This window comes from Cebidichthys violaceus, unplaced genomic scaffold, assembly GCF_023349555.1.
Source record: "Cebidichthys violaceus isolate CVI_PGR_0920_01 unplaced genomic scaffold, fCebVio1.0.p SCAF_27, whole genome shotgun sequence".
Classification (NCBI taxonomy): Eukaryota; Metazoa; Chordata; class Actinopteri; order Perciformes; family Stichaeidae; genus Cebidichthys; species Cebidichthys violaceus.
In genome coordinates, this window is record NW_027176450.1 from 2,798,182 (window position 1) to 2,823,262 (window position 25,081).

At 40.2% G+C, this 25,081-nt stretch overlaps 1 protein-coding gene across 1 annotated transcript; it reads right to left on the bottom strand.

Annotated features, from left to right (window-relative positions):
* Positions 1 to 803: 803 nt before the first annotated feature.
* On the bottom strand, positions 804 to 23,959 carry smfn (small fragment nuclease). The gene is made up of 7 exons (XM_068721351.1): positions 23,425 to 23,959; positions 12,416 to 12,499; positions 12,267 to 12,344; positions 1,971 to 2,082; positions 1,770 to 1,878; positions 1,434 to 1,487; positions 804 to 1,173 (listed from the first exon to the last, which is right to left on the bottom strand). The coding sequence occupies exons 1-7, from the start codon at positions 23,683 to 23,685 to the stop codon at positions 1,050 to 1,052; spliced, it is 822 nt and encodes a 273-aa protein (XP_068577452.1). The 5' UTR covers positions 23,686 to 23,959; the 3' UTR covers positions 804 to 1,049.
* Between the last annotated feature and the right edge of the window lie 1,122 nt (positions 23,960 to 25,081).

Genomic DNA, 25,081 nt, shown 5'->3' on the forward strand with positions numbered 1-25,081 from the left:
ATTCCGTTACCCTCCTCCAATAACTCATTACAAACGATAGTCTCTGATCACTGCAACTGTTTGAGTTGAGAACACAGTTTTCTTTTATTTATTTAGTACATGATGTTGTAGGAGCCCCGAAATTAACACGTACAGCAACTTCTCTTTTTGGCTGCACACCTCTTTTGCCGTTTATTTCCATTCCCAAAACATGACAAACACCGACTTCCTTCTCACCTTTAATCCCCAACCTGACGTTGCGTCACCATGGTTACTCTCTTTCCCTTAAAGGGAACCCGTGAATTAAGTCCTTAAGTCCACTACAATGTTGTCATTTTTCTATGAGATTGATTGAGATGTTTCTATATTTTATTCGTTTGTAACGACTTTTTGGCCAGGTCGTCATTGTAAATGACAACTGGTTCTCAATTGACTTATCTGGTCAAATAAAAAAATTTAACAAATTCAAAAAATCTGCTACTTTTAATGTGTACTTTTTGAGTAATCTAATGTTTGTCTAAAGTTTATTACTACTCTAATATTTTTGGACTTATTACTTCTGAAACTACTTGCACATATACTGTGAACTACTTTTGCTCAGTACTGTTTGAATAATCCAATGTCCAGAGACCAAGAATAGGATTTTTGTTTAACTTTAATGTGGAAAAAAACCTCTTTCTTCCATAAGTAGTTCATGAGTCGGATATGTTTGGTTTAATACCTCTTATGCTGCGTTCACACCAAATGCAAAGGCAATTTTCTAAAGTGGATTTTGTGACATAGTTTACTTGATTTTCTTCAAGAAAGTGCCTCAGAACAGCAGATTTTACAGTTTCATGTAATTTTAATGAAAACCTGATGCTTTCACAACATTTATATAAGAATCTTGCTCTCTTTGATGAAACATCTACATTTAACTTTTGACCAACACTGAAACAAAGGATCATTGGGCAGCTAAATATAAATGAAAACTAAAATCAATGAAAACAATCACATAAATCAAATTGACTGGGGAAACTGCTTTCTTGAAGAAATAAGGGAACACAACATTGAAGCCTCCTTCAAACGTGCTAACTGTTGCTGTTGCCTCTGTTTTCTACAATCTTGCGCTTCTTCTCCTCCGTCGCGGCTTTGAAGACGTTGGCTCTGTAGTACTGCAGCTCTTTAATGCTCTCCTGGATGTCATCCAAGGCTCTGAAGGAGGAAACCACAGTTTGACGGTTTTCATTGACATATTTATAGTCCTCTGAACCTTAAAAGATCATTTTGATTCATTTTAACTCTGAACTTATACCTCTGTGATGGTTTTGACTGATTGTGTTTGCCTTATCTGACTTTGTTGTAGTGAAGCCCCCCCACCCCCCAGTGCATCGTAATTGACAGCAACAAATGCCAAAGCTGCAAAAGTAAAACCTCAGTAGAAAAAAAACACAATGCATTGTTTGATTGTTTACCTGTGGGCTGCTTTCTTGTGAGGCACCATTTTGTACTCCTCTGGAAACCACCGTCTGAAAGAAGAACAAAAACAAACCCAGTTATCTAAAATATAGTCACATTGAAGAGAACGCCATACCATCTTACATTTCTTCTGATGTACTGCTAAGTAGAGACAGCCAGCAATGCAATATTAAAACTGGGCCTTTGACTTGCAAACGGATGGTTGAGTAAATAACAAGGCTTTAATAAGATGAGCGGTTCCCTGTACTTGAGAAAAAAGTACAGGGAACAGGTGAGAGACTAATGTAAAAAATACACAAATCCTTATGCAACTTTGTGAAACAAATACTGACCTGCAAAGCTCCTTAATGGTGCTAACATCAATGATTCTGTAGTGAAGGTGATACATAAACTGTGGCATGTACTTGTCCAGGAATCTCTTGTCCGCATGCACAGAGTTACCTGCAGGAAGAGGCATCATGGGACATGACTGTAGGAGCCAACATAGTTGAGTAAAATCACAATTCTGCAGCTAATGCTGAAAAGTAACTCACCAGCAAGGGGGCACTGTCCAGGCGGGGTGTGCTGTCTGACGAAGGACAGGAACTCATACTCCGCTTGTTCCAGGGTGATTTTACTGTCCTGTACAGCCTGCGTCAGTCCTGACTGAGACACAGTTACACCGTCTGCATATATCACTGCACACTTTTAACAGATACAGTCTGCAACACACTTGCTAGTAGCACACTCTTCTTCTTGTCTGCCTTTCATGGCACACTTGCAGCATAGCTTGGCGCATAACCGTCCCCTGTAAATCATTGGAATAGTGTGTACACATTGGTAGGAATGTGTATTGCATAGTTCCATGACGGGATCCTCCCACAGCGACCATCCGTCCCTAACCCCCCCCGAGATTAAAGTGTAATAATATTTTCAGTTCATTATAAAGCTGTGGCGGGCCTAGACGGTCTAGATCAGGTGTCACTAATAGGCGGACCGCGGTTCAGATCCATACCCAGACATCGTTGTATCTGGACCCTGGACCTACAGTACAACCGATAGAGAATTGAGAATTATTACATTTTGACGGAGCGCTTCTATTTTAACCGACACAACTTTTCCAGCCTTTAAGGCACTCGTTCAGCGGTCCAGGAAACCCACCGACCAATTACATACGTATTAAATCACATCACGTGATGCAGCTCAGCCAATCAAATGTGTGTATTCTGACAAGCTTCATGACTCAAGTGAGATTTACACACAAGGGAGAGACTGGCCACAGACTGAGTAGTCAGAGAAGTTATTTGCCAGTCTTAAACCAAGAATGAACAGACTCTTATAGGTTAATTCTTCCCACAGGCAGTTCAAAACCAGTAGGTGTCATATGTTCAGAGACTGTGAGGAAGCGGCGATGTGAAACCACACTACGAGACAAAGCAAAACTCTTTTGAGCTAACACTCACATCTGAAATGAAGGTACAGCCCAATATGATCAGAATCCTAACATTAACTAGAAAATTTCGCAAGAAATTTTGACAGTGTGGCTTCTACTGCCCGAAGACGTCGCAATATATACATAAACGCTGATGTTACCGGCAGTATCGTTGAGGTTCGATTGAGATAATGCTTCTCTCTTTTCTGCATTTTAGATTCATACTCTTGAAAAAGTTAAACCAAGTTAAAGCTGACGCTTTTATTTTGAAAACTTACCGGATGCTCTATCCCTTATCGGTGTCTGACTTCCTGCCTGGGTCGATCTGCTCTGTGTTAATTGACGCGATAAACCCGAGCCTTGGGCTCTCGCATGCCCCCTTCATTGAGGCAGAGTAGTGTTTGCCTCCCCTTAATGTCAGATCAGCAACACTAAATATGTTCTACACAGACATGAAATACAGTACCTATTCTATGGAAAGAAAGGACATATAATAAAAGTGTCTACAAATATTACAGTGTGTGCAGGAATGAGACAGCAAAAGGCACGCGCTCAACCCAGTTAGTGAGGGATTCACAGTCTGAGGTGAGGAACAGCTGGTCACTGCCTCACCTCACTGTCTCCTCTCTGTTTGAACAGGACATGCGCTAATTCAGAGATTTTGATTATAAAAATGTTTGGAATAATACAGAAATTACATTTATAGCGCAGATCAGTAGAGAAATATTAATATGTATTTTATTTTAGCATTATTTGTTTTTTACATTTCATCATCACACCCTGACCACACGTCCCTGTAGAGCTCTGGGTGAACACAGACGGCTACAGTTTGTACTTCCTGATTCAACAACAACAGGACGTCAGTGATGACAAGAGGAACATCGCGCCAACCGCGTCGCTTCAAACGCGTCGCCCCAAACGCCCCAAACGCGTCGCCCCAAACGCGTCGCCTCAAACGCCTCAAACGCGTCGCTCCAAACGCGTCGCCTCAAACGCATCGCCCCAAACAACTGACATCTGATTGGCTACAGATAGGTCCATGTTAAAAAAAACGTATTTGTGAATCCGGCCAGGCAGGGGAGTCTCAAAAAACCCACCAACAAATGTGAAGAGATCCACAAACAAATACACACAAATCCACAAACAAATAGAAAACATCCACAAACAAATACACACAAATCCACAAACAAATAGAAAACATCCACACACAAATACATACAAATGCAGAAATATATTTGTTCTGAATGCATTTGTGAGTCATATTTATTTGTAAATCCTTCTGTGTAGAGACAGACAGACAGACAGACAGAGAGAGAGCGCGTGCGTGCGTGTCACTGGTTGCCATGGTGACGACGCAGGGCCTGGAGAGTCTGTGAGTCTGTTTGTTTATAAACATCAGTAATTAGCTGAATTAAGAACACCTGTGAGCTTGGCAGACTTTTCATGAGAAAACACTGGAAAACACCTGTCAAACAAATGCACTTTATACCAAAACCATGAGTCCAATCAATAAAATAATTGCACCGTGAGAGAGATAAGACTCTGCCGAACGCCCTGGTATGTTTTTTATGTTCATAGTGTTATAAATGTGAGCGCCAGCGCAAGTTACAAAACTGGTACCGTCTGCTTTCTTTGACAAATTTCTTTTCTGATTTAACATGGGGTCTAATGCAGCAGTCGGTTGGAATTCATGTCGCTCCACGGCTGTTTGAGCCAAATGTGTAAGTCCGTTGGATTCCATAGACACTTTGTTGCGACCAGCACAAGATTTCCAAGCTTTTTGGCCAAAAATGGTGTATAAAGAGTAAAAATTGTGGGAATGGGAGCAATTTGTTTGGAAAAATCACAGAACATTTTCCTGCTCTGCTTCACTCTGACCGTGATGTCATCACTCTAGCACTTAACGAGCTGCGCAATACACACCCATTATACAATCTGAAACAGACCCAAAGTTTTGCTGAAACTAAATCGGTGACTTCATGAAAACTATGCTAGCTAGCAAAATGTCCATTTGGCTCAATAATGTCCATCAATTTGTCTACGTTTTAAACTTTGAATCATGTTTCTACGTTAAAGTATGGCTGGTCAATATGGGTCCAAAGTTAAGTGTTTTTTTTGCTTTCTTCACGCCGAAATCCCATTCAAGTCAATGGGCCGATTTTTCATCGTAGATCGCGATTTTCGGGGAAACCGCTGGGCGAATTTCTTATAAAAGTCATAGCTCACGATTCCCGATCAAGCCGCACGTGTTGAATTACTTTTTGAGCAGGTGTTGGCAACGCTGTGGGACTAGTTTCGCGGCAAACTCTGATGTGGAAGTTGGAGAATAAGAATAATAACTAGAAAATGCATTTCCTGCTGAAAATGCGTTGGAAGAAGTTTAACAGGATTTGAAGATTTTCTCCATAGATATCCCATTCAAAACAAATTGCAAAAAGCTTAATAATTCAAAAAGTTTAAAGATTACAAATATGAAAAATATCACCCCTCTCCTGAAAAAGCTGAATATTTTGATATTCGAACAGCTTCTGTGGCTTAAAAAATGTCAGCAGTAGTGATATTTGTAGTAGTAGAAGTTGTAGTTGTAGTAGTATTATTAGTAGTAGAAGTATGAGTAATTAGAAGAAGCAGTATAAGTAGTAGTATCAGTAGTCGTAGTAATAGCTGTAGTAGTGGTCGTAGTATTTAATATAACAGTAGTAGAAGAAGTAGTAATAGTAATGGCAGTATTTGAAGTGATAGCAGTAGTATTAGTACTAGTAGCAATCGTACTAATAGCTGTAGTAGTATTGGTACTGGTAGTAGCATGAATAGCAGCAGTAGTGGTAGCAGAGAGAGAGCCAGAGGGAGAGAGGGAGAGACAGAAAGAAAGACAGAGAGAGAAACACAGAATGACAGGAAGACAGAGATAGAGAGACTGAATGAATGAGTGTGAGAGAGTGAGAAAGGCAGACAGACAGTTATATGTACTGAGTGAGTGGGAGAGAGACAGGCAGACCAACAGTTAGATGGACTGAGTGTGTGGGAGGGAGAGAGAGACAGGCAGACAGACAGTTAGATGGACTGAGTGTGTGGGAGAGAGAGACAGACAGACAGACAGACAGACAGTTAGATGGACTGAGTGTGTAGAAGAGAGAGACAGGCAGACAGACAGTTATATGAACTGAGTGAGTGAGTGAGACCGGCAAACAGACAGTTATATGAACTGAGTGAGTGAGTGAGTGAGACAGGCAGACAGACAGTTATATGTATTGAGTGAGTGATGGAGACAGGAGGACAGACAGTCATCTGGATTGAGTGAGAAGAGCAGACAGACAGTTATATGTACTGAGTGAGTGGGAGAGAGAGACAGGCAGACCAACAGTTAGATGGACTGAGTGTGTGGGAGAGAGAGACAGGCAGAAAGACAGTTAGATGGACTGAGTGTGTGGGAGAGAGAGAGACAGACAGACAGTTAGATGGACTGAGTGTGTGGAAGAGAGAGACAGGCAGACAGACAGTTAGATGGACTGAGTGTGTGGGAGAGAGAGACAGGCAGACAGACAGTTATATGAACTGAGTGAGTGAGTGAGACCGGCAAACAGACAGTTATATGAACTGAGTGAGTGAGTGAGTGAGACAGGCAGACAGACAGTTATATGTACTGAGTGAGTGAGTGAGTGAGACAGGTGGACAGACAGTTATATGTACTGAGTGAGTGAGGGAGACAGGAGGACAGACAGTCATCTGGATTGAATGAGAAGAGCAGACAGACAGTTATATGTACTGAGTGAGTGGGAGAGAGACAGGCAGACCGACAGTTAGATGGACTGAGTGTGTGGGAGAGAGAGACAGGCAGACAGACAGTTAGATGGACTGAGTGTGTGGGAGAGAGAGACAGACAGTTAGATGGACTGAGTGTGTGGGAGAGAGAGACAGGCAGACAGTTATATGAACTGAGTGAGTGAGTGAGACCGGCAAACAGACAGTTATATGAACTGAGTGAGTGAGACAGGCAGACAGACAGTTATATGTACTGAGTGAGTGAGTGAGACAGGTGGACAGACAGTCATCTGGATTGAGTGAGAAGAGCAGACAGTTATATGTACTGAGTGGGAGAGAGAGACAGGCAGACAGACAGTCAGATGGACTGAGTGTGTGGGAGAGAGAGACAGGCAGACAGTTACATTGACTGAGTGATTTGGAGAGAGAAACAGGCAGACAGACAGTTATATGTACTGAGTGAGTGAGTGAGATAGGCAGACAGACAGTTATATGTACTGAGTGAGTGAGTGAGACAGGCAGACAGACAGTTATATGTACTGAGTGATTGAGTGAGACAGGCAGACAGACAGTTATATGTACTGAGTGAGTGAGTGAGACAGGCAGACAGACAGTTATATGTACTGAGTGTGTAGAGAGAGACAGACAGACAGAGAAAGTGTGTGTGTGTGTGTGTGTGTGTGTGTGTGTCATTGGTTCCCATGGTGACGACGCAGCAGTTGGAGAGTCTGTGAGTCTGTGTGTTTATAAACATCAGTAATTAGCTCAAGCACGAACACCTGTGAGCCTGCCGCCTTTTCATGAGAAAAAAACTGGAAAACACCTGTCAAACAAAACCCAAAAAACACCATAACCATAGCCCCTATTGCTCCAAAATGAATACTCAAGAGGGAGGATGACTTGAAGAACAGATCATGTGAAAATTGTGTCTGTAGTGTAAAAAAAAGTGGCTTCAATGGCGATTTAGAAATGGGGTACGGTTGTCTGTGCAAGACTTTTTTGAAGTACGTTTTAACATTGGGGTCTATGGAGGAGAAAGTTGGTTTTCCTCTCAAGTAAAGGCTTTTGTGCCAAATGTGTAAATCTGTGAGATTCCATAGTCATATGTCTACGACAAGGACAAGATTAGCTACGTTTCCATCCAAAAATTATGCATGTAGAGTGAAAATTGAGGAGTCAGTCGCAAAAGACAAATATTTTTTTCACAGAAATCTCAGGCTTCTCTTCACTCTAGCGATGACATCACGCACTCTAAGCTGCGCAATACACACCCATTATAAAAGCAGAAAAGGACTGAAAAACACATAAAAGCAAAATTGCTACAGCTCAAAAAGTATAAAAGATATCAAAATGATTATAACATACAATCATTGATCAGGGTTTTCTCAACATTTGAAAGTTTAAATGGTGTCTGTAGCTGAAAGTATGAGGAAGTAGAATGATCTGAGAGTTGAGCAAGTTTAAGAGGATTTGAAAAGTTTCTCCATAGACATCCCATTCAAAAAAAAATTGCAAAATGCTTAATAATTAAAAAAGTTGAAAGATTAGAAACATAAAAAGACATAGCACCCCTCTCCTGAAAAAGCTGAACATTTTCATATTTGAACGGTTTCTGTAGCTTAAGAAATTTTTTATTGTTTTTTATTATTATTATTATTATTATTATTATTATTATTATTATTATTATTATTATTATTATTATTATTAGGGCCCGAGCACCGACGTAGTCGGAGCGGAGGACCTATTGTTATTCTAATGTTTTTTATTATTATTATTATCGTACCAGTTTCATCGCAAAAAGGAGGTGCTTGGGATACTGGGAATCTTTTGAAATTTGGCACAAAATTCAATCGTGGTGAAAATTCCAGTATTATTGGGGTGTCCAGCTGCGGCATGACATTTTGGCTCGATAGCGCCCCCTACAGAGTAGCCCCAACTTTGGGTTTCACCTAGCTGTATGAAATTTGGTAGGTATGTGGAACGTGATGGGACGCACAAAAAAGTCAAAAGGAGGTATATCCTAAACCAAACAGGAAGGCGGCCATTTTGAATTTTATGACGTTTTTGGACCGTTTCAAGGCGCCGTACTTTAACGAACTGCTCCTAGAGATTAAACCGGATTGCCTTCAGATTTGGTCAGTATGCTCTTGAGACCTTGGCAGTGAAACGATACTCAAAGATCAAAAAGTTATCGAACTATGTGTCCGTGGCGTGGCGGCAAAAAAACACCATTCGCCATGAAACAGGAAGTTGTTGTAACTCGGCTGTACATTGCCTAATCTGCTCCAAATTTCTCAGATGTCATAACATCCTGACCCTGAACACATGTATATGACAATTTTGAATCATAGTAATAGCGCCACCTAGTGGCAACAGGAAGTCATAGGTTGTGTACTTTGACACCCTACTGCTCACAGATTAATCGGATCCCTCTCAAATTTTGTCACAAAAGCCTTAAGACCTTGATAATGCTTCATTGTGAAAATTGTAGGAAGTTGTCGAAGCGTGGCGACTCTGCGAATTTCGATCCTTCGCCATGAACGAATAAACTGATGTAACTCGACTCCGCATCATCAGATCTTTACCAGATTTCACATGTTTGATTAAACTCCAGGCCTGAAGACATCTGCAAGCCAATTTTGAATCATAGTCATAGCGCCACCTACTGGCAACAGTAAGTTAAAGTCTTTATACTTTGGCTTGTTTCTCTAAGTTGGAATATCAGATCAACATCAAATTTGTTCCACACAAATGTAAGAAGTTCATAATGCCAGTTCTCTAAGCTTTAGATGTTTCGTCGAACGCCGTGGCCGTGGTAACGCAGTCTTCGCCGTGAAAAACGATGGTCATTTGGAGAGGTTAAAAAAGCTCGAAACACAAGCAAACTTGACACAGATCACAAGGCCAAAATGTAGTTCTACAATATGATTTTATTCAATCAGTGTTAAATCGGCTCAATAGCGCCCCCTACAAAATTTCGACACAGCAGCCCTCGCAGTACGTTTCACATAGATTAACAAAATTTGGTAGGCACATGTATCACATGTGGACTTAAATAAAAGTCTCTTGGGGCCATGCCCTAAACCCAACCGGAAGTCAGCCATTTTGAATTTAGTCTGAATTTCTAGTGTCGTTTTTGCAATTTCCAGGCGCTCTACTTTAACGAACTCCTCCCAGGGAACTAATCAGATCAACTTAGAATTTGGTCAGAACAATCTAAAGACCTTTGTGATTAAAAATTACTCAAAGCTTGTTGTTTCGTGAAATGCCGTTGCCGTGGCGATGCATTCCTCGCCATGAAAAACAAAGGTGTTTTTCAGGGGCTAAAAATACTCAAAACAAAATCAAACTTGTCACACACATTTAAAATCCTGAATGTAGTTATCTGATGTGATTTTAATGCTTCAGAGTGGCAACTCGGCTCGATAGCGCCCCCTACAATATTTCGACGATGCAGCCCTTGCAGTACGTTTCACCTAGATGTATGAAATTAAGTAAGCAGGTGTATCACATGTAGACTTAAAAAAAAGTCTTAGGGGTCCATGCTCTAAACCCAACCGGAAGTCAGCCAATTTGAATTTTGTATGAATTTCTTGTGGTTTTATTTCCTTTTCCAGGTGCTGCACTACGAACTCCTCCTAGGGAAATAATCCGATCAGCTTAGAATTTGGTCAGAACAACCTAAAGACCTTAACGATTAAAAGTTACTAAAAGCTTGATGTTTCATCGGATAACATGGACTTGGTGTCGCGGCAATTTTACATGATTCGCCATCATCCATCAAGCTTTTGTAACTCAACCTTACTTTGTCAAAACTGCCCCAAACTTGACATGCTTGATTGCCGTCGTGATTTTAGGACTTCTGCATGCCAATATTAACTCATAGTCATAGCACCACCCACTGGCAACCACAGAAGTAAGCAGGATTCTTTAATTACAGCAGCCCAAACACTGAATTTATTTAAAGGGTTCGTGTGCACACCATGAGAAAAAGACTTCTCTGATCTAAATATGTGCAAACTAAGATGCATGGAGAGCAAAAGTTAGACAACAGTGGTTCTCAAACCATGTCAGTGGGCATTAGTATAAATGATCTGTCCAGAGCTTCTACATGAAAATCACGTTAAATGTTACAATGAATGCTTCACACTACAATCTAAAGTTACAGAAGAGCTTAAAATGAAAACAGTGTTAAATTGAAGTGTTCACGTAAAAGCAAATGACACTGCTGTTCTGTTAACTTTCATGTAAGTCCAAATACAATCAGCAGGACACTGCAGGGAGTTGAACCAAATCCCAGTAAACTGACAGTTTGTTATGTTTCAAACATTGAAGCGCATTCACGCACATTCATTTTCTTAATGATCTTAACAGGCTTACATCTATGATTGTATTGGGGGTACACTTAAAAACATTTGAGGCTTAAGACCTGGCAACATGATCTTGCTACGCTGCTTGTTGACGCAGGAAAAATCATCTAACTCGTGCACACAGTGTATGATGGTCACAGAAATGCATGGGCGCATCAACCAGAGTCCTGCCAGTACCCTCGACGTGCATGAAGTTGCGAGGGCCCGATCAATGCTGCTTGCAGCTTTAATTTGATTTGACATTCACTTGTTGACGACATACAGACGTTAATACAACTGTTCACTTCAATATATATGGGACTAAATCACAGTGCAAGTTAGACATTATTGTGATGTTCTGGACCTTTGCAAGAGTGAATTCTTGCTAAATGGACCTTGTTGAATTATAATTAAAACACTTTAATCGGAAACACAGAAGGCTAGAACATGACAACGACAGCCCACATATCATTATATTCAACTGGAGCAAACTATAGGAATGGCGAGACGTCAGCACTGTGAGTGGGTTTGAGGAGGCGGGATCTCGAAAAAAATACACCACAGCCAAAACATGTTGTACCTTGTTTTTTTAAAATCCATAAACAAACAAAACTGTAAAAATTATAGATTTACTGAGCGTCAGGCACTAGGACTACTCATTTTACAATAATCATTGGTCCAAGATAAGTCCAAAAGTAATGTCTTAAATCTGGTTTCTTGCTCCATCTAGTGGCCAAAACCCTCCCCTCCAAGTTCTTATACGATGTGAAGATATGTAGTTATATGGGAAGCCATGGCCAACAAATATTTATATTCCAATTCATTAGAAATGTTTGTTTGCATTAACCGCAGCAGAATAGGAAAAATCAACAAACGTGTCCAAGTTGACGGACATTTTACTGAAATCTGTCAGAATGAAAACTCAAACATGCAGAATTTGCTTTAAGGAGAGGGAAAAAGCACATTCAGTCATTTCCCTAGTTCGCATTGTTATCACTATGTATTAGTTCTGCATTAAACTGCTGACCTGAATATGGTGTCTTTGCATTCTACTCGTACTCATATTATGCAGAGGTAGTTTCCAGCTCCATGTGACTGTCAACATGAGTAAGCTGGTATAGAAGATGGATGGATAGACGGATAAACGAGTCCTTTGGACTGTGAATGAAAATTAAATTGTTTCCTGTCATTGACTGCGGTGTTGCCAAAAGTGCAAAATGGGTCAAATTTGCAACCAAGAGATCTGTGCAAAAATAATGATTTTACATTGTTTTTCTTACAAGCGTCCGACCACAAAGAAGACGTACCTTTCCATGATGCTCTTTACACCACTCTGACATCCCTTCCAGCAGCTCGTTTGGCTGGTTAATGATCAAGTTGGGACCCTGCAAACCCATAACAGATGAGTTTAATTAACATGCCAGACAGAAGAGAAGTGTGTTCATGTTTACATTACCTCAGCCAAAATGTTCAGGTCAGAGTCTGTGATAATGCAGGCCATCTCAATGATCTGGTCCGTCTCAATGTCCAGACCTGTCATCTAAAAGAAACACAAAGCCTTAGCTATAACACTGTCTGGTCCTCAACAACAGCATCACTTTACTTGTTACAGTTCTTATTAGGGCCCGAGCACCGACGTAGTCGGAGCGGAGGACCTATTGTTATTCTAATGTTTTTTATTATTATTATTATCGTACCAGTTTCATCGCAAAAAGGAGGTGCTTGGGATACTGGGAATTTTTTTCAGATTTGGCACGAAATTCAGTCGTGGTGAAAATTCCAGTTCGATTGGGGTGTCCAGCTGCGGCATGACATATTGGCTCGATAGCGCCCCCTACAGAGTAGCCCCAACTTTAGGTTTCACCTGGCTGTATGAAATCTGGTAGGTATGTGGAACGTGATGGGACGTACAAAAAAAGTCAAAAGGAGGTATATCCTAAACCAGGGGTATTTAATTAACATTCCAAAAGGTCCAGATAGAGAAAATCTCCTCGGGCAAAGGTCCGAAACATTACAATAATATCTAACTTGCGCTATTTAGTGCCGTATATATATATATTCAAGAAGCCTAGTAGTAGTAACAACATCTCTGTGTAGCCAACAACTGTCAAATCAAATAAAGAAAGTACACATCAATTATATTTTAACAATTATTATTCTCAGTTTTCAAATTTAAGTGGATGGATTATAAATAATACATAAAAATACATAAATAAATGTTCTTCTCATTTCAAGTAAAATAAGGGCTGGATTAAAGAATAACTGACATAACAGAAAGCTTTTGAAAAATGTGCATCTTAATAGCAGACCACCTCAAGATGTCACTCAGAGAGAACCAGGACATTCTGATGTAGCATTTCAAAATTAAAGCCCTTCAAAATCGCATGCAAGAGCTAACTTCAAATCACATTCATGAGACAATTTGTCTAATTTCAGATTAGATTTTAGAGGAAATGGTGCATAGTTACAAAATAATTTCACCTCAGGTTAAAATGAAGTAATTCATTTTAGAAAAATTAATTTCACTGAATTGCCCTGCAGCTTTAAATTTAGTTAATTCAGGTGTGAAGTGATGTCAATCAAAAATGCCACATTATTATATTTTTTTCATCTTCTAACAAGAGAAATGTGTGAGCATGGACTTTATGTGTGGTTATTAAACTACTTGTTTCAGCTCTATTCTCTCTGTTAACATCATAGTTGGTCAGTGAATTAACCTGTTAGGATTCTGATCATATTGGGCTCTTAGGTTGTTTATTATCTGTGACTTCATTTCAGATGTGGGTTGGTACGTTTGCTCAAAAGAGTTGTGCTTTGTCTCATAGTGGCGCTTCACATTACCGCTTTCAATAATCGCCACGGTCTCTGAACATATGAGACACACTGGTTTTAAACTGTCCGTGGGAAGAATTAACCTGTGAAAGAGTCTGTTCATTATTGTTTAAAGACTCTGGTCACTTCTCTCTCTTTGGAGAACGCCATGTGAAATAACTTCTCTGACTCACGTAATAATTCTTCTACTCCTCGTTCTCTTTCCTCGTCTCCCCCGTGTGTGTACATCTCACTCGAGTCAGGAAACTTGTCAGAATAACCATATTTGATTGGCTGCGCTGCATCACGTGATGTGATTTACGCCGCTGAACAAGTGCTGTAAAGGCTGGAAAAGCTGCGCCGGTTAAAATAAAAATGCTCCGTCAAAATGTAATAATTCTCAATTATCTATCGGTTTTAGGTCCTGGGTCCGGACACAACGGCATCTGGGTCCGGATCCGAACCGCGGTCCGCCTATTAGTGACCCTGTCCTAAACCAAACAGGAAGTCGGCCATTTTTAATTTTATGACGTTTTTGGACCGTTTCAAGGCGCCGTACTTTAACGAACTCCTCTCTTAGAGATTTAACCTGATTGGCTTCAGATTTGGTCAGTATGCTCTTGAGACCTTGGCAGTGAAAAGTTACTCAAAGATCAAAAAGTTATCGAACTATGTATCCGTGGAGTGGCGTGGTAACTCGGCCGACCATTGTCTAATCTGCTCCAAATCTCTCATATGTCATAACATCCTGACCCTGAACACATTTATATGACAATTTAGAATCATAGTAATAGCGCCAACTAGTGGCAGCTGGAAGTTGTAAGTTTTGTACTTTGACATCCTGCTCCTCACAGATTAATCAGATTCCTCTCAAATGTTGTCCGAAAAGTGCTAAAACCTTGATAATTGCTTCATTGTAAAGATTGTACGAAGTTGTTGAAGGGCGGCGATGTGGCGGCTCGGAGAATTTCGATCCTTCGCCATGAACAAATAAACTGATGTAACTCGACTCCACATCATCAGATCTTTACCAGATTTCACATGTTTGATTAGACTCCAGGAGACATCTGCATTCAATTTTGAATCATAATCATAGCGCCATCTCCTGGCAACAGTAAGTTAAAGTCTTTATACTTTGGCTTGTTTCTCTTAGTAGGTAAATCAGATAAACATCAAATTAGTTCCACACAAATGTAAGAAGTTCATAATGCCAGTTCATGAAGCTTTTGATGTTTCGTCGAACGCCGTTGCCTTGGCAACGCAGTCTTTGCTGTGAAAAACGAAGGTAATTTTGAGAGGCTAAAAATGCTTGAAATGTAAGCAAACTTGGCACACAGATTACAAGCCCAAACTGTAGTTATATAATATGATTTTATTCGTTCAGAGTGGCAAATCGGCTCAATAGCACCCCCTAAAAAATGTTGACGATGCAGCCCTCACAGTAAGTTTCACATAGATTAACAGAATTTGGTAGGCACATGTATCACATGTGGACTTAAATTTCTCTTGGGGCCATGCCCTAAACCCAACCGGAAGTCAGCCATTTTGAATTTTGTATGAATTTCTAGTGTAATTTCCAGGGGCTCTATTTTAACGAACTCCTCCTAGGGAATTAATCAGATCAACTTAGAATTTGGTCAGAACAATCTAAAGACCTTTGTGATTAAAAGTTACTCAAAGGTTGTTGTTTCGTGAAAGGCCGTTGCCATGGCGACGCATTCCTCGCCATGAAAAACGAAGGTGTTTTTGAGGGGCTAAAAATACTCAAAACATAATCAAACTTGTCAAACACATTGAAAATCCTGAATGTAGTTATCTGATGAGATTTCAATGCTTCAGAGTGGCAAGTCGGCTCGATAGCGCCCCCTAGAATATTTCGACGATGCAGCCCTCGCAGTACGTTTCACCTAGATGTATAAAATTTGGTAAGCAGATGTATCACATGTAGACTTTAAAAAAAGTCTTAAGGGTCCAGGCTCTAATCCCAACCGGAAACATAGTCATAGCACCACCTACTGGCAACCACAGAAGTAAGCAGGATTCTATAATTACAGCGGCCCAAACACTGAACTTAATAAAAGGGTTTGTGGACACACCATGAGAAAAAGACTTCTCTGATCTAAATATGTGCAAACTAAGATGCTTGGAGAGCAAAAGTTAGTCAACAGTGGTTTTCAACCATGTCAGTGGGCATTAGTATAAATGATCTGTCCAGAGCTTCTACATGAGAATCAGGTTAAGTGTTACAATGAATGCTTCACACTACAATCTAAAGTTACAGAAGAGCTTAAAATGAAAACAGTGTTCAAGTAAAAGCAAATGACACTACTGTTCTGTTGACTGTCATGTAAGTCCAAATACAATCAGCAGGACACTGCAGGGAGTTGAACCCCATCCCAGTAAACTGACAGTCTGTTATGTTTCAAACACTGAAGCGCATTCACACACTTTCATTTTCTTAATGATCTTAACAGGCTTACATTTATGATTTTGTCGGAGGTACACTCAAAACATTTGAGGCTTAAGACCTGGCAACATGATCTTGCTACGCTGCTGGTCGACGCAGGAAATATCATCTAACTCGTGCACGCAGTGTATGACGGTCACAGAAATGCATGGCCACGTCAACCAGAGTCCTACAAGTACCCTCGACGTGCATGAAGTTGCGAGGGCCCGATCAATGCTGCTTGCAGCTTTAATTACATTTTATTATTTTATTTTGTTCTTATTATTTTTACATGCAAGCAGCATAGATCATCCAGTACATACACTTCGCTATTCAGAGATTTTCAGGTGCAGGCACAAAACAAATTAAAGCTGCAAGCAGTATTGATCGGGCCCTCGCAACGTCACACACGTCGAGGGTACTGGCAGGACCATGTTGCCAGGTCTTAAACCTCAAATGTTTTGAGTGTACCTCCGATACAATCATAAATGTAAGCCTGTTAAGATCATTAAGAAAATGAACGTGTGAATGTGCTTCAGTATTTGTAACATAACAGACTGTCAGGTTACTGGGATGGAGTTCAACTCCCTGCAGTGTCCTACTGATTGTATTTGGACTTACATGAAAGTTAACAGAACAGCAGTGGCATTTGTTTTTACTTGAACACTTTAATTTGACACTGTTTTCATTTTAAGCTCTTCTGTAACTTTAGATTGTAGTGTGAAGCATTCATTGTAACAATTAACCTGATTCTCATGTAGAAGCTCTAGACAGATCATTTATACTAATGCCCACTGACATGGTTTGAAAAACACTGTTGATTAACTTTTGTTCTCCAAGCATCTTAGTTTGCACATATTTAGATCAGAGAAGTCTTTTTCTCATGGTGTGCACACAAACCCTTTAAATAAATTCAGTGTTTGGGCTGCTGTAATTAAAGAATCCTGCTTACTTCTGTGGTTGCCAGTAGGTGGTGCTATGACTATGAGTTAATATTGGCATGCAAAAGTCCTAAAATCATGACGGTAATCAAGCATGTCAAGTTTGGGACAGTTTTGTCAAAGTACAGTTGAGTTACAACAGCTTGGTGGATGATGGCGAACCATGTAAAATGGCTGCTACACCAAGTCCATGTTGTTTGATGAAACCTCAAGCTTTTAGTAACTTTTAATCGCTACGGTCTTTAGATTGTTCTGACCAAATTCTAAGTTGATCGGATTAATTCCCTAGGAGGAGTTCGTAGTACAGCACATGGAAATGGAAAAAAACAGGAGAAATTCATACAAAATTAAAAATGGCTGACTTCCGGTTGGGTTTAGAGCATGAACCCCTAGACTTTTTGTTAAGTCTACATGTGATACATCTGCTTACCAAATTTTATACAGCTAGGTGAAACGTACTGCGAGGGCTGCATCGTCAAAAAATTGTAGGGGGCGCTATCGAGCCAACTTGCCGCTCTGAAGCATTAAAATCACATCAGATAACTACATTCAGGATTTTAAATGTGTTTGACAAGTTTGGTTACGTTTTGAGCATTTTTAGCCCCTCAAAAACACTTTTGTTTTTCGTGGCGAAGAATGCGTCGCCACGGCAACGGCCTTTCACGAAACAACAACCTTTGAGTAACTTTTCATCACAAAGATCTTTAGATTGTACTGACCAAATTTGAAGTCGATCTGATTAATTCCCTAGGAGGAGTTCGTTAAAGTAGAGCCCCTGGAAATGTCTAAAACGACACTAGAAATTCATACAAATTTCAAAATGGCTGACTTCCGGTTGGGTTTAGGGCATGGCCCCAAGAGACTTTTATTTAAGTCCACATGTGATACATGTGCCTACCAAATTTTGTTAATCTATGTGAAACGTACTGCGAGGGCTGCTTCGTCGAAATTTTGTAGGGGGCGCTATTGAGCCGATTTAACACTCTGATTGAATAAAATCATATTATAGAACTACATTTTGGCCTTGTGATCTGTGTGTCAAGTTTGCTTGTGTTTCGAGCTTTTTTAACCTCTCCAAATGACCATCGTTTTTCACGGCGAAGACTGCGTTACCACGGCAACGGCGTTCGACGAAACATCAAAAGCTTAGAGAACTGGCATTATGAACTTCTTACATTTGTGTGGAACAAATTTGATTTTGATCTGATATTCCAACTTAGAGAAACAAGCCAAAGTATAAAGACTTTAACTTACTGTTGCCAGTAGGTGGCGCTATGACTATGATTCAAAATTGGCTTGCAGATGTCTTCAGGCCTGGAGTTTAATCAAACATGTGAAATCTGGTAAAGATCTGATGATGCGGAGTCGAGTTACATCAGTTTATTCGTTCATGGCGAAGGATCGAAATTCGCAGAGCCGCCACGTCGCCACGCTTTGACAACTTCCTACAATTTTCACAATGAAGCATTATCAAGGTCTTAAGGCTTTTGTGACAAAATTTGAGAGGGATCCGATTAATCTGTGAGCAGTAGGGTGTCAAAGTACACAACCTATGACTTCCTGTTGCCACTAGGTGGCGCTATTACTATGATTCAAAATTGTCATATACATGTGTTCAGGGTCAGGATGTTATGACATCTGAGAAATTTGGAGCAGATTAGGCAATGTACAGCCGAGTTACAACAACTTCCTGTTTCATGGCGAATGGTGTTTTTTTGCCGCCACGCCACGGACACATAATTCGATAACTTTTTGATCTTTGAGTATTGTTTCACTGCCAAGGTCTCAAGAGCATACTGACCAAATCTGAAGGCAATCGGGTTTAATCTCTAGGAGGAGTTCGTTAAAGTACGGCGCCTTGAAACGGTCCAAAAACGTCATAAAATTAAAAATGTCCGACTTCCTGTTTGGTTTAGGATATACCTCCTTTTGACTTTTTTGTACGTCCCATCACGTTCCACATACCTACCAAATTTCATACAGCTAGGTGAAACCCAAAGTTGGGGCTACTCTGTAGGGGGCGCTATCGAGCCAAAATGTCATGCCGCAGCTGGACACCCCAATAATACTGGAATTTTCACCACGATTGAATTTTGTGCCAAATTTCAAAAGATTCCCAGTATCCCAAGCACCTCCTTTTTGCGATGAAACTGGTACGATAATAATAATAATAATAATAATAATAATAATAATAAAAAACATTAGAATAACAATAGGTCCTCCGCTCCGACTACGTCGGTGCTCGGGCCCTAATAATAATAATAATAATAAAAAACATTAGAATAACAATAGGTCCTCCGCTCCGACTACGTCGGTGCTCGGGCCCTAATAATAAAAAACATTAGAATAACAATAGGTCCTCCGCTCCGACTACGTCGGTCCTCGGGCCCTAATAATAATAAAAAACATTAGAATAACAATAGGTCCTCCGCTCCGACTACGTCGGTGCTCGGGCCCTAATAATAATAATAAAAAACATTAGAATAACAATAGGTCCTCCGCTCCGACTACGTCGGTGCTCGGGCCCTAATAAGCTAACACAGTGTCTCATAATAGGACATTTGGATAGTTTATTGTCAGGGGTGGAGTGAAATAAATATTAGTTGACCACGTGTGATGTAGTAAATTAAAGTCAACGAGACTTGCCGTCTTAATCTTAAAGGTGTTTCACTCATCCACTATTCAATTCTGCTAGGTTATTCACATAACTTTACCCGTAATATCCTACAAGTGTCTACACATTAGTATCGATAAGCAGATGTTACACATTTTAAAGAGGCATGTTTCTGGATATTCTTTTGTACTCGCCGTGCATCATTAGGGCCCGAGCACCGACGTAGTCGGAGCGGAGGACCTATTGTTATTCTAATGTTTTTTAGGGCCCGAGCACCGACGTAGTCGGAGCGGAGGACCTATTGTTATTCTAATGTTTTTTATTATTATTATTATTATTATTATTATTATTATTATTATTATTATTATTATTATCGTACCAGTTTCATCGCAAAAAGGAGGTGCTTGGGATACTGGGAATCTTTTGAAATTTGGCACAAAATTCAATCGTGGTGAAAATTCCAGTATTATTGGGGTGTCCAGCTGCGGCATGACATTTTGGCTCGATAGCGCCCCCTACAGAGTAGCCCCAACTTTGGGTTTCACCTAGCTGTATGAAATTTGGTAGGTATGTGGAACGTGATGGGACGCACAAAAAAGTCAAAAGGAGGTATATCCTAAACCAAACAGGAAGTCGGCCATTTTGAATTTTATGACGTTTTTGGACCGTTTCAAGGCGCCGTACTTTAACGAACTCCTCCTAGAGATTAAACCCGATTGCCTTCAGATTTGGTCAGTATGCTCTTGAGACCTTGGCAGTGAAGCGATACTCAAAGATCAAAAAGTTATCGAACTATGTGTCCGTGGCGTGGCGGCAAAAAAACACCATTCGCCATGAAACAGGAAGTTGTTGTAACTCGGCTGTACATTGCCTAATCTGCTCCAAATTTCTCAGATGTCATAACATCCTGACCCTGAACACATGTATATGACAATTTTGAATCATAGTAATAGCGCCACCTAGTGGCAACAGGAAGTCATAGGTTGTGTACTTTGACACCCTACTGCTCACAGATTAATCGGATCCCTCTCAAATTTTGTCACAAAAGCCTTAAGACCTTGATAATGCTTCCTTGTGAAAATTGTAGGAAGTTGTCAAAGCGTGGCGACGTGGCGGCTCTGCGAATTTCGATCCTTCGCCATGAACGAATAAACTGATGTAACTCGACTCCGCATCATCAGATCTTTACCAGATTTCACGTTTGATTAAACTCCAGGCCTGAAGACATCTGCAAGCCAATTTTGAATCATAGTCATAGCGCCACCTACTGGCAACAGTAAGTTAAAGTCTTTATACTTTGGCTTGTTTCTCTTAGTTGGAAAATCAGATCAACATCAAATTTGTTCCACACAAATGTAAGAAGTTCATAATGCCAGTTCTCTAAGCTTTTGATGTTTCGTCGAACGCCGTTGCCGTGGTAACGCAGTCTTCGCCGTGAAAAACGATGGTCATTTGGAGAGGTTAAAAAAGCTCGAAACACAAGCAAACTTGACACACAGATCACAAGGCCAAAATGTAGTTCTATAATATGATTTTATTCAATCAGAGTGTTAAATCGGCTCAATAGCGCCCCCTACAAAATTTCGACAAAGCAGCCCTCGCAGTACGTTTCACATAGATTAACAAAATTTGGTAGGCACATGTATCACATGTGGACTTAAATAAAAGTCTCTTGGGGCCATGCCCTAAACCCAACCGGAAGTCAGCCATTTTGAATTTAGTCTGAATTTCTAGTGTCGTTTTTGCAATTTCCAGGCGCTCTACTTTAACGAACTCCTCCCAGGGAACTAATCAGATCAACTTAGAATTTGGTCAGAACAATCTAAAGACCTTTGTGATTAAAAATTACTCAAAGCTTGTTGTTTCGTGAAATGCCGTTGCCGTGGCGATGCATTCCTCGCCATGAAAAACAAAGGTGTTTTTGAGGGGCTAAAAATACTCAAAACAAAATCAAACTTGTCACACACATTTAAAATCCTGAATGTAGTTATCTGATGTGATTTTAATGCTTCAGAGTGGCAACTCGGCTCGATAGCGCCCCCTACAATATTTCGACGATGCAGCCCTCGCAGTACGTTTCACCTAGATGAATGAAATTAAGTAAGCAGGTGTATCACATGTAGACTTAAAAAAAAGTCTTAGGGGTCCATGCTCTAAACCCAACCGGAAGTCACCAATTTGAATTTTGTATGAATTTCTTGTGGTTTTATTTCCTTTTCCAGGTGCTGCACTACGAACTCCTCCTAGGGAAATAATCCGATCAGCTTAGAATTTGGTCAGAACAACCTAAAGACCTTAACGATTAAAAGTTACTAAAAGCTTGATGTTTCATCGGATAACATGGACTTGGTGTCGCGGCAATTTTACATGATTCGCCATCATCCATCAAGCTTTTGTAAATCAACCTTACTTTGTCAAAACTGCCCCAAACTTGACATGCTTGATTGCTGTCGTGATTTTAGGACTTCTGCATGCCAATATTAACTCATAGTCATAGCGCCACCTACTGGCAACCACGGATGTAAACAGAATTCTATAATAACAGCGGCCCAAACAGGGTTTGTGGGCACACCATGAGAAAAAGACTTCTCTGATCTAAATATGTGCAAACTAAGATGCTTGGAGAACAAAAGTTAATCAACAGTGTTTTTCAAACCATGTCAGTGGGCATTAGTATAAATGATCTGTCTAGAGCTTCTACATGAGAATCAGGTTAAATGTTACAATGAATGCTTCACACTACAATCTAAAGTTACAGAAGAGCTTAAAATGAAAACAGTGTCAAATTAAAGTGTTCAAGTAAAAACAAATGACACTGCTGTTCTGTTAACTTTCATGTAAGTCCAAATACAATCAGTAGGACACTGCAGGGAGTTGAACTCCATCCCAGTAACCTGACAGTCTGTTATGTTACAAATACTGAAGCACATTCACACGTTCATTTTCTTAATGATCTTAACAGGCTTACATTTATGATTCTATCGGAGGTACACTCAAAACATTTGAGGCTTAAGACCTGGCAACATGCTCTTGCTATGCTGCTGGTCGACGCAGGAAATATCATCTAACTTGTGCATGCAGTGTATGATGGTCACAGAAATGCATTGCCGCATCAACCAGAGTCCTGCCAGTACCCTCGACTTGTGTGACGTTGCGAGGGCCCGATCAATGCTGCTTGCAGCTTTAATTTACGTTGCGTTGCTACAAACTACAGTAAACTAGAGTTAGTTAGATTAGCGTCTTTGAGAACGCAGAGCATGATGGAGATGTTGTGAAGCCTCAGCTAACATGTAACAGCCCACAGCCTAACTATAGCTCTTTATATCGCCATGTAACGTTCACGTTAGCATAAGCGAGGAAGGCAGGATGTCAGGTTGCCAATTCAAAACTAAACCGGAACACACCAGTAACGTTATTCAGTACACGTGACAGTTAAATTGCATAATGTAAGCGTTACATGTAACGTTAAACCATAGTCCCCAGATTACGTTACTTAGCACATTCTAAGTTATGCACATTGCAACGCACTACTGATACTCACCAGCATCATTTGGTCTACATCTGGTTAGCTTGGTGTGGTAAATGTTATTAGCTTATGTTAGCAAACACAGATAACTACACAGATACAAGCCGGTTTTAGCCCTATAACTTGCCTCTAGGTCCACCCAAACCATTCTCTGAGACATCGCAGTGGACGACATGCTGATTTGCCTGGACACCTGATCGTCAACTCTTGAACCGAACCTGGAAGTGAATGGGTTTATCACACGGCCAAACGGTACACGTTTCGGCAAAACGCCACTGCAGTAGAAATGAAACGCTGCCTTGCTGGGCCGAAGGAAACGCTGTTTACTCCTGCAGAGACCCTCCAAAATAAAAAGTCCCCATGTCGAAGTTCGCGCACACACTGGCATCCTGAGTCGGCTTCCGATCTGAACTGTCGTAAATAACTCCCATCAGTTATGGCCAAAGCCAGGTTACGGTTCAACGGTTAAAAAAAAAAAAAAAAAAAAAAGTCCCTGCGGGGGTACATTCCAGGGCTGCGGTCGAAAAGTCCAAAAATGACCTCCTAACGTCTATTCCTAACCACTTTTCCATGACCTCATGAAATCTGTTGCTTGATCGCGTGCAGGCTTTATGAAGAGCTTCTTCTGTGAGAGGCTGCTTCACTCGAGGTGTGAAGGAGAGAAACCAGAGCTCCTTCCTTCCTGCTGCTGTCGCACTTAACAATCAACATGCTTCAGTAGAAACGGATAATTCACTCGTGCAATATCAATGAAACTCTTTAATATCAATATTTACTTTTTGCAATAATGTGGATTCAACGGTTCGGCTATAATTTGCTATAACAGTTTAATAATCTCTTAATAAGCCTAGCTTGTTTTTGTTTTTTTACTGATGGTTCTTCTTGTTGAGAACAATAATTTATTCATTGACAGTTTGCTATTTACTGTTCATTTCATTTCGTATTCTTTTGTTCTGTTTTTTACTTATTTGTTACATGTTCGAAGTAAATAATTACATATAAAATGAAACGAAAAGATCGTCACTGTCTATTCATATTCATCAACATGAATCCCTGCACACATGCACTGTACTAATGCTAATAAAGACAATTATCTCAGCCAGAGTAGAGGTGTTTCCTCTCTGTAGCCTGCTACCTGTTTAACAAACTGCATGGAGTATTTATATACAGTCTGTGGTATTCTGTGGACCGATTTCTACCTGCGGAATGCGTTTGTCTTATTTATAAATTATTTGTAATGTATGTTTTGAAATTCTGATTGTGAAGTCATTATTTAATAAATCACAATATGATTATTATTGTGACCATAAAAAACTTTTTTTTTTACTTAAAGGGAACAATTCATGTGGGTGTGGGCTCATAACATTAATTGCGGGCTCATTGATAACCAAAAGCAATGACATGTGGAGGTTGTAGTCGACCATCAAAATCCTGCAGCGATCCCACCAGAGGCTTTACAATCCCCACAGGGTCCATTGTCTTCAAGATTAAGGTGAGCCTGACAAGAGTCATAACAAGCAGAAAAATATTTTACACTACCAGCATAAAGGACACTTAATGTGTTGATGATGGCAAACATTTGTGAACATAATTGTTAACACGAACATTGTGCGTTTAGCATTCTGTTCCATAAGGCTTTTACATAACCATGTAATGTCAGGTGCTGTATATGCATTTACATATCGATGCATTCCATTTTTATATCCTTTGATGAATAATGATGAATAATACCAATGACCAACGTTATACCAATTACCCTCTGAAATAACATCTGATAGCTGACC

Bases quoted from the DNA above. Each gene is read 5' to 3' on its own strand.
- smfn (XM_068721351.1), bottom strand. From the start codon at position 23,685: ATGCCAGTGTGTGCGCGAACTTCGACATGGGGACTTTTTATTTTGGAG. The intron at 12,345-12,415 runs GTAATGTAAACA...ATGGGTTTGCAG, and splicing joins ACCTGAACATTTTGGCTGAG to GGTCCCAACTTGATCATTAA. The intron at 1,174-1,433 runs GTAAACAATCAA...TTCCTCCTTCAG, and splicing joins CACAAGAAAGCAGCCCACAG to AGCCTTGGATGACATCCAGG.